The sequence below is a fragment of the Mercenaria mercenaria genome, chromosome 14 (assembly GCF_021730395.1).
Source record: "Mercenaria mercenaria strain notata chromosome 14, MADL_Memer_1, whole genome shotgun sequence".
Taxonomy (NCBI): Eukaryota; Metazoa; Mollusca; class Bivalvia; order Venerida; family Veneridae; genus Mercenaria; species Mercenaria mercenaria.
In genome coordinates, this window is record NC_069374.1 from 45,627,306 (window position 1) to 45,641,699 (window position 14,394).

The window sequence follows — 14,394 nt, forward strand, 5'->3', positions numbered from 1 at the left end:
TTTTTTTTTTCTTTTTTTTTCTTCTTTTTTTTAAATATTTTAATATGAACTCTAATTTGTATCCTGTTAAGACAAACCCAGGTAACGGAATATATTTATAAGAATCAAAGAATGATTTCTACCAGTTTAGTTTGATGTCTTTATAACTCGCTGATAGAGAGCCATGGGACAAATTGTTGATATTTCTATATGTATTTGTAGTGAAATGTATAAACTAAATGTGCATGAAAACAACAATGAACTAGATATCGTTTTAGTATTATATTGTTTGAAATATTGCACAATCTTAATTTAATACATCGTATCGAGAACTTATCATTATACGAACAAATTGCCTGTTCAGCGCCTATATACTATCCTTGGTATATTCCCGATGCATTGGCTGTACTTCTCCAATAATGCTGAACCGTCTATAAGCTGGAAATCACCTACTATCTCAGTAGCTTATTAAACTCTAGGTCCCTGTCTCAGCTTTTCGATACTCAGCCTATATTTGCTATCGTCTATAGCATTCAATTACCTCTAAGGTAAAACTCCTATGCGCTGGCCCTATAGCTTGAAACCTTATTGAAATTTTGCTACTCTTCTTTAGTCTATGAACTTCTAAAGTCTTCTTTTTTAATAATTTATCCGCCCTGATAGGGTAGTTGCAATAACCTCCTTATCAAGGTACTGGGATAAATTATTAGTTGAATCCTCGATGTGTCTTCTTCTACCGCTGGATACCGAATACCCTCTCTGTCATCCATCTACCTATTTTACCCTAGCAGACGTGCTTTTTGTAGAACTTGTTTCTGACTGGTCCAAATTGAAACATAGGGTTTTACAACGAGTACTTGCTCTATCAAATATCTGGTTCCCTTTAACTTTTATATATGACATAATGTGTGATGCTGGGATCCAGCTATCCACATAATGAACCCAAATCAGCCACAAATGACCCAAATTCTATTGTTTACAGCAATTCAACAATAATTATAGCAATGACAACATGAAAAGGGAGTCAAGCACTATCTGTGCTTATGTGTAACATTATCAATATATTAAACATAAAAATTATTCTGACGTCATCTCCACTGATTGTGAAAAAAATCGTTGCTTTCCTTGAGGAAATGAGGGTGCCTATTGCCGACGAAATAATCGGTAGGACTGGTTACAGTTCTTGCTTCCTTGGTCTCGAACTTGACTCGGACAGAATGGTAGTGCGCATGCCCAGTGACAAAATCGAGTTAATAGTGAAAAAAGCAAAATTGACTTTGTCTAAAGAAAGGTTACATTCAAGAGACCAAAGTTATTTCCCGGGTCGGCCATTTTGTCGACGTTTAATAAACGCTACATGCGGACTTACAAAGTTATTTCACCATCTTCGGCTAAGCAAAGCCATTAAGGCTGACTTAAACATGTGGTTACAATTTTTTCATAAATACTATGGGATATCCGTATTTCATGATCGCCTTTGGGTTTCAAACGAGGATGATCAATTATATTCAGATGCTGCTGCCAGTGTATGTTTCTTTTGTTGTTTCGAAAGTGTTGTTGTGCAGAATGGCCATTGGCATGGCATACTTCCGTTTTCAGATTGGGGAGGGGTGGTGGTTGGGGCACACATATTGGAAATCAGCTAAAATTTACTTGAGGTCAAAACATTGCTAAGGTAATTACCATAGTCGGTCAAATTATTGAGGGGATGGCCACCCCCACTCCCTGGCCCCTACTGATCCTACGGCCCTGCGGTATTACCAAGGACATCACTATATCAAAACTTTTTTCTGTAATTGTTGCACTGTACATCTGGGTAACAGAGTTGCGTAATAAAAGAATCATGTTTCACTGTAATAACTAGGCTGCTGTATATATCCTTAATACACTTTCTTCAAAATCGGAACATGTAATGATTTTAGTGCGCGAGGCAACAATGCTTTGTTTGAATTTTAATATTGCTGTTAAGGTGACCCATGTCGCAGGTCGCATAATTAATTTGTGACGCTTTGTCTCGTCTGAAGACACATTTCGAAGGCTCGCACCGGAACCGAAGTCTGTGCCAGAACTAATATCTTCCCAACTATGGAGTATCTTTGAACCAGGGTTTCAAACTTTTTAGAACACAATCTAGCAAAAAACACATCGAATACTTATGAAAAGCACTCACAGCCTTTAGATCATATTGGTCAATGAATGGTTTCTCCAATAACTGACCGGCAATGCAACAAGAGATACTTTTTATTACATATTTTTCCGACAGGGGCCATTCATCATCTACCATAAGTACTTATATATCCGGCATCGGCTATTTTATAAGATAAATAATTGGTAAGACCCTGAAGTATTATTCATCGTTAAAATGTTATTTGAGGGTTGTCGTAGGCTTAGACATAATTCTTATATTAGAACACATTTTACGTTGTCTCGGCTTAAAAGCGTGTACTCACTATTACCAGTCGTGTTTTAATGAATTTGAGGCTACTCTTCTTCAAGGCAGCGTTTATTTTAGCTTATTTTTGGGGTTTTTCGAGTTAGCGAGTTAGTTTTAACAGCTGTGACGCAGCCAATGAGGCCATTGCAAGATACAGAAGTGTCGTTCTTAACTAATAATTCAATCGTAAAAAAAAAACCTATAAGGTTCTCAAAAACTAGTGAAACTGGCCCACCAGCTGTGTTACGATTGCCATACCGATTGCGAGACTGATTCGGACTTGTGAACAGTGTGTACGCTCAAAGTTATCTTATGGTTCGTCCTGAAATTCGAAGTTTTATGTTCATTCATAAAAATGGCAAGCCACTTAATGTAGCACAATTTTCATATGTATTGTCCAAGGCAGTCCGCGTGTATGATTTTGTAAATTGTCACTTCTGGTCGCATAGCTTCCGCATAGGTAGAGCGACACAACTTACTTTAAACGGAATATCAATGGATACTATAAAACGTTTAAGTACGTGTAGATCTAATGCCAGCCGTCTGTAGGTTTGGTATCAGTTTATTCAAATAAAATATAATGATGGTTTTGCATTGTAATGGATATCCTATTATACATTGGGCAAGTGAACGGGCCAAGCATAGGGGTCGGGAGAACTTGTGACTCCTTGGTGACAAGACGGTTAGGTGGCTCATTATTCGGGCAATGAGGTGGCAGGGTTTCCACTATGTAACTATCCTGTACTCCGCCGAAAGCAATTGTACTCCATCTAGGTGGGAACGATTCACGTACTCGGGTTTATATAAACTTAAAAGATTTATTACCAAAGAAATAGAGTATTTGTATGAGTGTTCCCTGATACAACGGTTATCTGGTAAGACATATTACAGCGTCGAAATCTGGGCGGCTGATATAAAGTAAATGTTGCAATGGGAAATTAGCGTCGACGGGTTTATGGTTATGGTTGTAAAGCCTTAACAACAAGATCTCTTGGTCGAGCATTAGACACACAAATTGATTTTGCATCGGGGAGACAGGGTACATTTATCAGAAGTCGGGTTAGAAACGTATTTAGATTCTCTAAGAGACGGCTTAAATATTATCTGGACTGGAACTTGGCGGCTATTTTTCATGTAAGTAAATTGATTGTGACGGAAGTTCTAGCGTTCTGGGATTTTTATCCTTCCATTTATTGCACCTCTCACTAGAAAAGTCCTACGTTACTGGATACCTACGGTGAGTGATCCTTAACAGAGCTTTTTATCCAAACATTTATATACTAGTTTATTGATTCAAAGACAATTGTGATACATAGTGTTCTATTAGTGTTATGAAGAAAGTACCATATCATACAGTTAGATAAGTATACCCTTTACTGCCGTAGTTATTCACACATTTCAGAGTTCGGTGAAGCTTGTGCAATGGAAGTTTCCCGTGCTCAGAAGTATTGGCAAAAATCCTGACGGAGTCACTGAACAAAGAGCCGGAAAATTAAAAAATTAAATTGTTTTCAACTTGACTTTAGATATGTTGAATTGACAAACGTTGTGTTTGTTTTAAATTACTAGTTTTTATATTAAATCATATAGACAATTGGTATACCGATAAATTCTATATAGACTAAGACATTTCGATTTGGATGTAAATTGAACAAGGCAGTCTGAAAAACAGCTAAATCCCCCGCCACTCTTACGGATAGTGGAAGGGTAAACCTTTGACCTTTAGCTGTGACTTTGACCTTGAACTGACATGGCTCACTCATGAATTCTGCACAATGTCTTGATGAGGTGACAATTTGACAATTCATAATTGATAATACTTCAATGGGTTTAAGAGATACAGAGCTCAAGCCTTTGACCTTGAGTTGTGACGTTAACATGGCTGACTCATGAGTTCTTGATGAGGTGATCATTTGACCAAAGTTTGATGAAAATCCTTCAAGGAGTTTAGGAGGTACAGAGTGGACACAAAATGGAAGGCTCAAACCTTTGACCCTAAGTTGTGATCTTAACCTTGAGCCAGCATGACTGATTTATAAGTTCTGCACATCGTTTTGGTGAGGTGATCATTTGACCCAAGCTTCATGAAAATCCTTCAAGAGGTTTAGGAGATATAGAGCGGACACGAAATGGATGGCTAAAACCTTTGACATTGAGTTTTGACCTTGACCTTAAGCTGGCATAGCAGACTCATGAGTTGATGAGGTGATCATTTGACCCAAGTTTCATACGAATCCTTCATGGGGATAAGAAGATACAGGGCGGACACGAAATGGAAGGCTCAAACCTTTGACCTTCAGTTGTGACCTTGACCTTGAGCTGGCATGGCTGACTTAAAAGTTCTGCACTTCGCCTTGATGAGGTGATCATTTGACCCAAGTTTAATGAAAATCCTTCAAGGGGTTTAGGAGATATAGAGCGGACACAAAATGGAAGGCTCAAGCTTTTGACCCTTAGTTGTGACCTTGACCTTGAGCCGGCATGGCTGACTCATGAGTTCTGCACATCGCCTTGATGAGGTAACCATTTGACCCAAGTTTTATAAAGTTCATTCAAGGGGTTTAGGAGATACAAAGCGGACACAAAATTGAAGGTTCAAACATTTGACCCTACGTTGTGACCTTGACCTTGAGCCGGCATGGCTGACTCATAAGTTCTGCATATTGTCTTAATAAGGTGATCTTATGACCCAAGTTTTATATGAATCCTTCAAGGGGTTTAGGAGATATAGAGCGGACACAAAATGGAATGCTCAAAACTTTGACCTTGAGTTGTGACTTTGACCTTGAGCCGGCATGGCTGACTCATAAGTTCTGCATATCGTCTTGATAAGGTGATCATATGACCCAAGTTTTATATGAATCCTTCAAGGGGTTTAGGAGATATAGAGCAGACACAAAATGGAATGCTCAAAACTTTGACCTTGAGTTGTGACCTTGACCTTGAGCCGGCATGGCTGACTAATAAGTTCTGCACATCATCTTGATGAGGTTATAATTTGACCCAAGTTTTATAAAATTCCTTCAAGGGGTTTAGGAGATATAGAGCGGACACAAAATGGAAGGCTCAAACCTTTGACCTTGAGCCGACAAGGCTGACTCGTTAGCTCTGCATATCATCTTGATGAGGCGATCATTTGACCCAAGTTTTATAAAATTCCTTCAAGGGGTTTAGGAGATATAGAGCGGACACAAAATGGAAGGTTCAAACCTTTGACCTTGAGTTGTAACCTTGACCTTGACCTTGAGCCGACGAGGCTGACTCATAAGTTCTGCACATCGTCTAGATGAGGTGATCATTTGACCCAAGTTTCATGAAAATCCTTCGAGGATTGTATGAGATAAGGAGCGGACACGAAAGTGTTACGGACAGACGGACGGACGTTCTAACGAAACGGTCTTTATGTGACACCCCCATTGTTCTCTCTATTGTTCTAACAGTCACATAAAAAGAAAAATAGTCACATAAACAGAACGGAATGAATGACATCAAAGAGAAAGTACCGTTATGCAGTCACTTAACCATCATTTCGCGGGCACGGACGGACGGACGGACGGAGACCATTCCTTTAACCTCCTACCACTTGGGTATTAATAAAATGACTTGAACTTTACGTCGCTATTCATGTGTCCGGAAATTCTAGCGTTCTGGGAGTTTGGTCCTTCCACTTACTGCACCTCTCACCACGGAAGTCCTAACTTACTTGATACCTAGGGTGAGAGATCGTTAAGTTATAAACACAGAATCATCTGAAGTGGGAAATGCGGAAATATTCACCATTCACATTCTAATGATAAAGAAGCATTTTCTATCATGTAGTACGGTCGGTTTTCAGACTAACATCATTTCAAGCATTACAAATAATCCGCATCAGGTCACTGGATATAGTATGCAAGGCACTGTAGCTTTGCAAGTCGAACACGTGATGATTGTCTGTGGCTATGGTTTGAATCTCCTTCATATCAATACCTGAACGTACAAAAGTAAGAAATTTTCTCAGTGATCGAGTTTTATGTTACCTTCTAAAACCTTTTCGCATTTGTCATGTGCTTACCCATGATAGATCATTTCAGTTAAGTATTTTTCCATATATTCTTTATACGTTATTTATGTCCAATTATCAGCAAGTACGGAAGTAAATATCAATCAGGAGGCTTAAATTATTTCATTTTTTTCTTGCATTTTGTTTAAACGTGTTACTGTTTTACTTATTATATTATTTTTAGCTCACCTGTCACAAAGTGACAAGGTGAGCTTTTGTGATCGCGCAGCGTCCGTCGTCCGTCGTCCGTGCGTCCGTCCGTCAGTCCGTCCGTCCGTAAACTTTTGCTTGTGACCACTCTAGAGGTCACATTTTTCATGGGGTCTTTATGAAAATTTGTCAGAATGTTCACCTTGATGATATCTAGGTCAAGTTCGAAACTGGGTCATGTGCGGTCAAAAACTAGGTCAGTAGGTTTAAAAATAGAAAAACCTTGTGACCTCTCTAGAGGCCATATTTTTCAGAAGATCTTCATGAAAATTGGTCAGAATCTTTAACTTGATGATATCTAGGTCAAGTTTGAAACTGGGTCACGTGCCGTCAAAAACTAGGTCAGCAGGTCAAATAATAGAAAAACCTTGTGACCTCTCTAGAGGCCATATTTTTCATGGTATCTGTATGAAAATTGGTCTGGATGTTCACCTTGATGATATCTAGGTCGAGTTTGAAACTGGATTACGTGCGGTCAAAAACTAGGTCAGTAGGTCTAAAAATAGAAAAACCTTGTGACCTCTCTAGAGACCATACTTTTGAATGGATCTTCATGAAAATTGGTCAGAATGTTCAACTTGATGATATCTAGGTCAGGTTCGAAACTGGGACACGTGCGGTCAATAACTAGGTCAGTAGGTCAAATAATAAGAAAACCTTGTGACCTCTCTAGAGGCTGTATTTTTCATGGGATCTGTATGAAAGTTGGTCTGAATGTTCATCTTGTTGATATCTAGATCAAGTTCGAAACTGGGTCAACTGTGGTCAAAATCTAGGTCAGTAGTTCTAAAAATAGAAAAACCTTGTGACCTCTCTAGAGGCCATTCTTTCAAATGGATCTTCATGAAAATTGGTCAGAATGTTCGCCTTGATGATATCTAGGTCAAGTTTGAAATTGGGTCATGTGCGGTCAATAACTAGGTCATTAGGTCAAATAATATAAAAAACCTTGTGACCTCTCTAGAGGCCATATTTTTCATGGGATCTGTATGAAAGTTGGTCTGAATGTTTATCTTGATGATATCTAGGTCAAGTTTGAAACTGGGTCAACTGCGGTCAAAAACTTGGTCAGTAGGTCTAGAAATAGAAAATCCTTGTAACCTCTCTAGAGGCCATATTTTCAAATGGATCTTCATGAAAATTGGTCAGAATGTTCACCTTGATGATATCTAGGTCAAATTCGAAACTGGGTCATGTGCAGTCAATAACTAGGTCAGTAGGTCAAATAATAAAAAACCTTGTGACCTCTCTAGAGGCCATATTTTTCAATGGATCTTCATGAAAATTGGTCAGAATTTTTATCTTGATGATATCTAGGTCAGGTTCAAAACTGGGTCACATGAGCTCAAAAACTAGGTCACTATGTCAAATAATAAAAAAAAACAACGTCATACTCAGTTCAAAACTGGGTCATGTGGGAACAGGTGAGCGATTCAGGACCATCATGGTCCTCTTGTTTAAATACGGTACTAGTATGCAAGAAAAATGATAATCAGCAGAGTCTAGTTACGGAAAAAACAGCTACTCTGAACCGGATATTCTCATCTGAATCTACAATAAACACCTTGTATCCGGTTACCATAAAACATAAAAATGCCGAATATGTAGAACAAATTTAGTATAACCAACCAAAATGAAAAGAAATCAAATGAAAACGACCCAGAAATTTAATTATTGTATTGATCGTAGTTTTGTAAAACATATGGGGTTTTGCATAGTCTTTTTCTCAGAATTTGGGGATTTTGACGGGAAAAATATAGGCTAAAATGGTTATGACATTAATGCTAGATAGATGCACTGTAAAGGTTTATGTAAGTTATTGACAACATAAAAACATATAACATTGTATATCTCTGATTTTGATATAGGATATCTTTGACTTGATGTAAAAGTGTCTTTGAATTTGATAGAAGATAAGTATATCTTATGACAGTTATATCTGATATAAGATACAAAAACTTTAACTCTTTGCTGTGATTGTGAAGATAAAATCGTAATGATACTTGTTTTCAGCATATTTTAATCCTTCGTTTCTCATTAAAGTGATACGTATTAAAGTACCTGCTCCAACACCAATACTGATGACGTCGTCGCTGATCAAATGTAGCGTCTGGGCCTCTTTGATTGTTTCAAGTCTATTGTTCGACTTGCCATCAGTTAGAACAATGACAACATTCTTAGCCAATTGCCGGTCCCCATGTGACTGAGTGAACACTTGTTCGCGTATAGCTTTCAGCGCATCGCCTGTATGTGTACTGCCCGAATGGTAGGGGACATTGCCCACTGCAGCCAACAAATCCTGTTTGGACATATGTCTGTTCAGATACCAGTGTATCTGAAATGTACAATGCTCCTCAAAATCAAATTCTGAAACGGAACACTCATGTGTTCGATATCAATAAAGAACATAAAAAATTATACACACAAAATATTTGAAACAAAATTGAATTTACATCTGTTTGAGTGCTGAATGTAGCCATGGCGACTTGTGCCTTTGCTGGTCCAATATCAAGTTGGCGTACAATGTCCTTCACGAAGTTAAGGGCACGTCGAAAGTTCGAGGAACCAACGCTGCCGGAGGCATCCAAAACAAACACAATGTCACGATTACAACCTTTAACAAAATAGCACATTTAACACGTTTTCTTAGGGAAATATTTGAAAACAAACCAAATTGAGCATATAGAAAGCAATACTAGTACTCATAAAAACTATTTAACTACGTTGAAATATAAGTTGACTGCAGCTGGTTTAACAATGCCAAATAGTAATAAGTTAAAATATAATTTTAGAGAACATAATTCTTATATAGCTGTTTCAACCTTAAAATCTCAGCGCTACATAAACTCATCAAAGGCAAAAATATCAGATGTTCATAAATAAATGACTTGGGTCTGACGTTTACGTTACGTTGCTAGTACCGGTCTTGTATTCTAAATTTAGAACATTCTAAATATAGAAAATGTTCTTATTTCTCGTGGAGAACGGAAGACAACTTCCTTAGATTACTCAGCAGGTTAGCTAGTATTTATTAAAGTACATACCATGAGAAAGAGGTCCGAGCGGAGTTAGATATGTTGTTGCCGTCGTCGGCATGCTAGGTGCGGGCGGAGTTGGAAGAAATGTTGTTGCCACCGTCGGCATGTTGCAGAAATCAGTATCGCAACATGATATTAATATGTCCCGTTCATATCGTTGATGTGAATTGTTATCAGGTTCATCAACCAATGCTCTTTTGCCAAAAATACTACTTTGAAATCCTAGTGAAGTTCCTTGACAAATCTATCATATTCATACAACAGAACGTATTACAGCTTGAAATTAAGAATGATTTCAGCAGTAAAGAGAAATGTTAATAATTAATCTAAGTTTTGTATTAAGATCGTACCGACACAATTCTAGGTCATATGGCAACTTGCTAGCTTTTATGGAGACGGGATTCTCCAAAAACTCTTCCGAGAATTATTTCATTCGATCACTGACATTACATTAGTGAGCTGAGTTACGTCCCGGTATGAAATAATTTTATATCAGGAACTCATGTGATATAACTGTTTAGTTGGAATGCTATTAGTTATGTAACCATGAGCCGGACTACCTTACCTTTATTAAACTTATTTAATCTATATGATCAGCTTGTAGGCAGACTGATCAACCGATGAATTGAACTATATTCTGTAGCACAGGAGTACCTGCTTGGTGTGCTTAGGAATTTAGAAACGGTTCTATGACAGATGTACACTTATAACTCAGGTAGTGAGAAAACCCGCCCCTAAAAACAAACTGATAATCTTACATCCGCAGTTCCACACATCATGATGTACTCGTGGTGCCCATCTGGTGCCATCAGATGTTTTGTCAAACATTTCTATGGATAAGTTAATACAGACTAAATAGGCTTGTACTGTAATATTTTATTCAATTATTAATGGTTGTTATGGACTACTAGTATTTACAAATATACAATAAATAGTCGTAATCTTTATTCCAGTTAAAAATAAGTATGTTTAAATAGTCTTTCGTATGAAAAGAATTTGAATTGCTACAGCGCTTAACTGCAAAAACTCACATGTATGGTAAAAAGTATTTGTTTACTAAATGAAATAAAGTTATTTTGTAAACACCGAAACAAATAAACATCCTCTATATGTATAATATTTTAATTGCAAACATTGATATACAAACCTCTCCAGTGCCACAAGATGTTGTCGTATTACAGTCGTTAGGATCCAGAACAGGTGTTGGGCACGCATAACATTGTAGAGCTTAAGGGAAATGCATACATCTGTTAAAATTTATACATACGTCTCAAAATTAATACGATTTCATTTTGTTAGCAATACTGAAACATGAATATAATAAACCTCATATTATATAAGGTCCGTTTTACACCCTTCAAGTATTTTTCCACAAAAGTTATACAACTGCAAGTCATTGACTGTATGTATACATGCTAAGGGGGTGGGGGTCCGTGACCGAGAGGTTATTGTAGTTGACTTCAAATCATTATTCCCGTACCACTGTGAGTTTGAAACCTCGTTTGGAATGTAATGTCAAACCCAACAAAACAGAAAGAAAATATGTGCAGGTATTATAGCAAATCGATACCCGCACTGAAAATAGTTTAACGTCACTTCTTTAGCTTTTCGCAGGGAAAAGAACTTAGCTGTGCTCCAGGCACCTCGTGGAAGAGGGGTTGGGTGCAGCTGTGTAGAACCAGTGATATTTACTATACAAGTAGCTTGTTAATCTTAAAAAGGCCATACACTTACGAATTACGCATGTGTAACTTTTCAAGATCCGTATGCTCTCAAGATACAACTTTTCAGAATTGAGAGAGATTGTCTCATTTAACGATAACAAACTTACGACAATTGCCACAGAATCTCTTGCATGAGTCAGCTGAGTAGGTTTGGATTGAGCACAAGTTAGGTTTTGCTTTATGGAACAGAATGCAGGCGTTGGTATCAAGATCCGTGCAGTTGCTAACTAGCTGGCCATCAGATATTCCCACTAATACGCCTGTAATATAAAAAAGTGCTTAAATTACACTGCAAGTACGCTGATGCAAGATGCTGGTTAGGTTTTGAAAAAAAAGATTTAGTTCGTCGTTTAAAATGACAATTTATAAATTCTCGTAGGTTTTCCGAATATTATGTTCCTATTACATATGGTGTTGTAGAAAATTCGAAGTCCTTTAATCCGAACTTATCTATCATAAACCTGAAAAATATATCAAACACTGTCAGTTGACTCATTTTGTATATGCTTTTTATAAGTGCAATTTGAAAAAAAAATGGATTGTGTAGCTTCTTTCATTAGTTAAAATATCACATTTCTACAGGTATCACACACGCATTTCCTTTTCCTGTCTCGCGTCAGCTTTAAATGTTGTTGTTATTCATATTTTCAAAATATGCTGTAATTTAACTTAAAAATCATTTTCAAATACTTAAGTTTTATTTTCTTTCTAAAAGTTTCTTAACTATGATTTTAAAAAAACGTCATGAGAGCATTTACATCATTCTGTACCTTAAAGTGAAATTATTACAAGTTCAATGCGATAATGCAAGTAGAATCTATGCCAATAGACAGGCCATATATTTCTACTATGAACAAGATAAGGGAATGAATCAAAATGGTGTAATAGTATTTAGATTATTAGCTATTCTTCTTCAAAAATGTCCGTGTAACAATTACTCATGATTTCGTATGACATATGTTTTTAAAATGATCTTGCAGTCCGAGGTATGCAACATGAGGGTACATGTCGCTCAGCTCATCAAGAATTTGTATAACAATCACCTCTTAAAATATAACTAATCTTTAACAGAAAGTCAAATTTCTATTGTGTATTAAAAGTCACCGACGAAACGCGAATCCCTAACACATGCAAAATAATCTAAAGGCAGAACAATAGCTCGAACACAAAGAGTCTGTATAAAGCGATTATAACATAGAGAAGACACAACATCAAGATAAACGCCATAACTGTCCAGGAGAAGAAATATTCATCAGGTATCAAACCAGCTAAGTCCAAATGGAGTCGTTCACCTTAGAAAAGTCCTGAGTTAAACATGTGGTTAGCAGTGATAGAGAAAAAATAAGACATACCTAAAGCCAGTAATGAAATTGGAAACATTTTTCCTTATTTCGTCAACATATGGTGACATTAAGATTAACTTTATCTAAAATAGGTCGAGAAAAGAGATTATTATAGAGACAATAGAAGTTTTTATCTCTGTAGAATATTTAAATGAAATAGATCAGTTTACTTTAAACGATTTGATGAGATAAGTGATTCAAATTTATTTACATTTTATAAGGCTTATTTGTTCCCACTCCAACTGCAACGTATTTTTAAAAATATTCTTTATTTTTCAAACTTGAAAAGACGGGATCTTCTCACTTTTGACAAGTTCATACATTTTATTCAAATTGATACACATAATATCCTGTATCTGACATTCTGTTTCTTTACAAACTTACCTGATCAATATAATAGTTATCATTTTTAGTAAACATACAAAAACGTGGTGATTTAGCGTTTAATGCTAGAACTATTTCAGCGGACGCTATGATTTTAAATCATGTAAAACGCAAATCACTTGCATGGGTCCGGATTTTCAACGAGCGAAATATTCAGTGATTGTAAAATGCAACTGTTAAAATACATTGTAACAGACAGTTTCCCAATAAGGACGATGAAATTGCAGTAAAAAAAATCATATATATAAATAAAAGTTCAAATTGTAAGGAATAAACAGCAGCAGACTTCTGTGTTTTACAATTATTTTAATTCTTCACTGCAAGCGCTTTCAATACACATATCTTCAGGCAGTTTACATATATATATATATATATATATATATATATATAAAGAAAAAATAAACAACATTACATGAGTAACATTATATTTGCCTACCGGTTTCGTTTATACTCATCATTTTTTTTTTTTTTTTTTTTTTTTTTTTTTTTTTTTTTTTTTTTTTTTTTTTTTTTTGCCCTGATGAGTATAAACGAAACCGGTAGGCAAATATAATGTTACTCATGTAATGTTGTTTATTTTTTCTTTATAATATACTTGATCCGGTACAAACTTTTACATTTTTTATATATATATATATATATATATATATATATATACACAACAGTGATTATAAATTCTTTAGAAAATACAGCCGATACATGTAAAATTCTGATGTCAGTTGTAAAACTAACTGCTGGTAGCTTTGTATGAATCAATGAGACATCTTTTCGCGGAAAAAATCAAATCACGGAAGGGTTCTGTGCTTGTTCATTGATACTCAGGAACATTTTCACTATTTTGTGAAAAACAAAATGATGGATGCCCCCCCCCCCCCCCCCCTTTTCGTTTTGATAATTTTCTTTATTCTTGTATGAGAATCCTGATCTTGCCACTAACTAAAAGCACAAAACATGCACGCAATTTATGAAATGGCCACTCTGATTCTGCTCATAAGGGAAGTGCAATATTGCGACTCGCTACATGTAAGACTGTCCGGGCCCAAAATTTTCGAACCTAGGTGTACCCTAAGGGAAATCTGCCAAAATTAAATTTTGAAAGAGCTCTTAAATTTGTGCGGTTTCACATAGTTAAGAACCTCTTCTTCAATATTCAAACTTTCTGGGGACATAAAACGCTACCTGAAGGCACAGCAGCTCAAAAGTGTTACGGTGGAGACATAAAAACATAAAAGTTAATATA

The 14,394-nt window shown here is 36.4% G+C and overlaps 1 protein-coding gene across 1 annotated transcript; it reads right to left on the minus strand.

Annotated features, from left to right (window-relative positions):
• Positions 1 to 6,217: 6,217 nt before the first annotated feature.
• On the minus strand, positions 6,218 to 12,909 carry LOC123527467 (collagen alpha-1(XII) chain-like). The gene is made up of 8 exons (XM_053523407.1): positions 12,780 to 12,909; positions 11,535 to 11,687; positions 10,851 to 10,930; positions 10,462 to 10,533; positions 9,710 to 9,947; positions 9,119 to 9,279; positions 8,727 to 9,000; positions 6,218 to 6,382 (listed from the first exon to the last, which is right to left on the minus strand). The coding sequence occupies exons 1-8, from the start codon at positions 12,805 to 12,807 to the stop codon at positions 6,261 to 6,263; spliced, it is 1,128 nt and encodes a 375-aa protein (XP_053379382.1). The 5' UTR covers positions 12,808 to 12,909; the 3' UTR covers positions 6,218 to 6,260.
• Between the last annotated feature and the right edge of the window lie 1,485 nt (positions 12,910 to 14,394).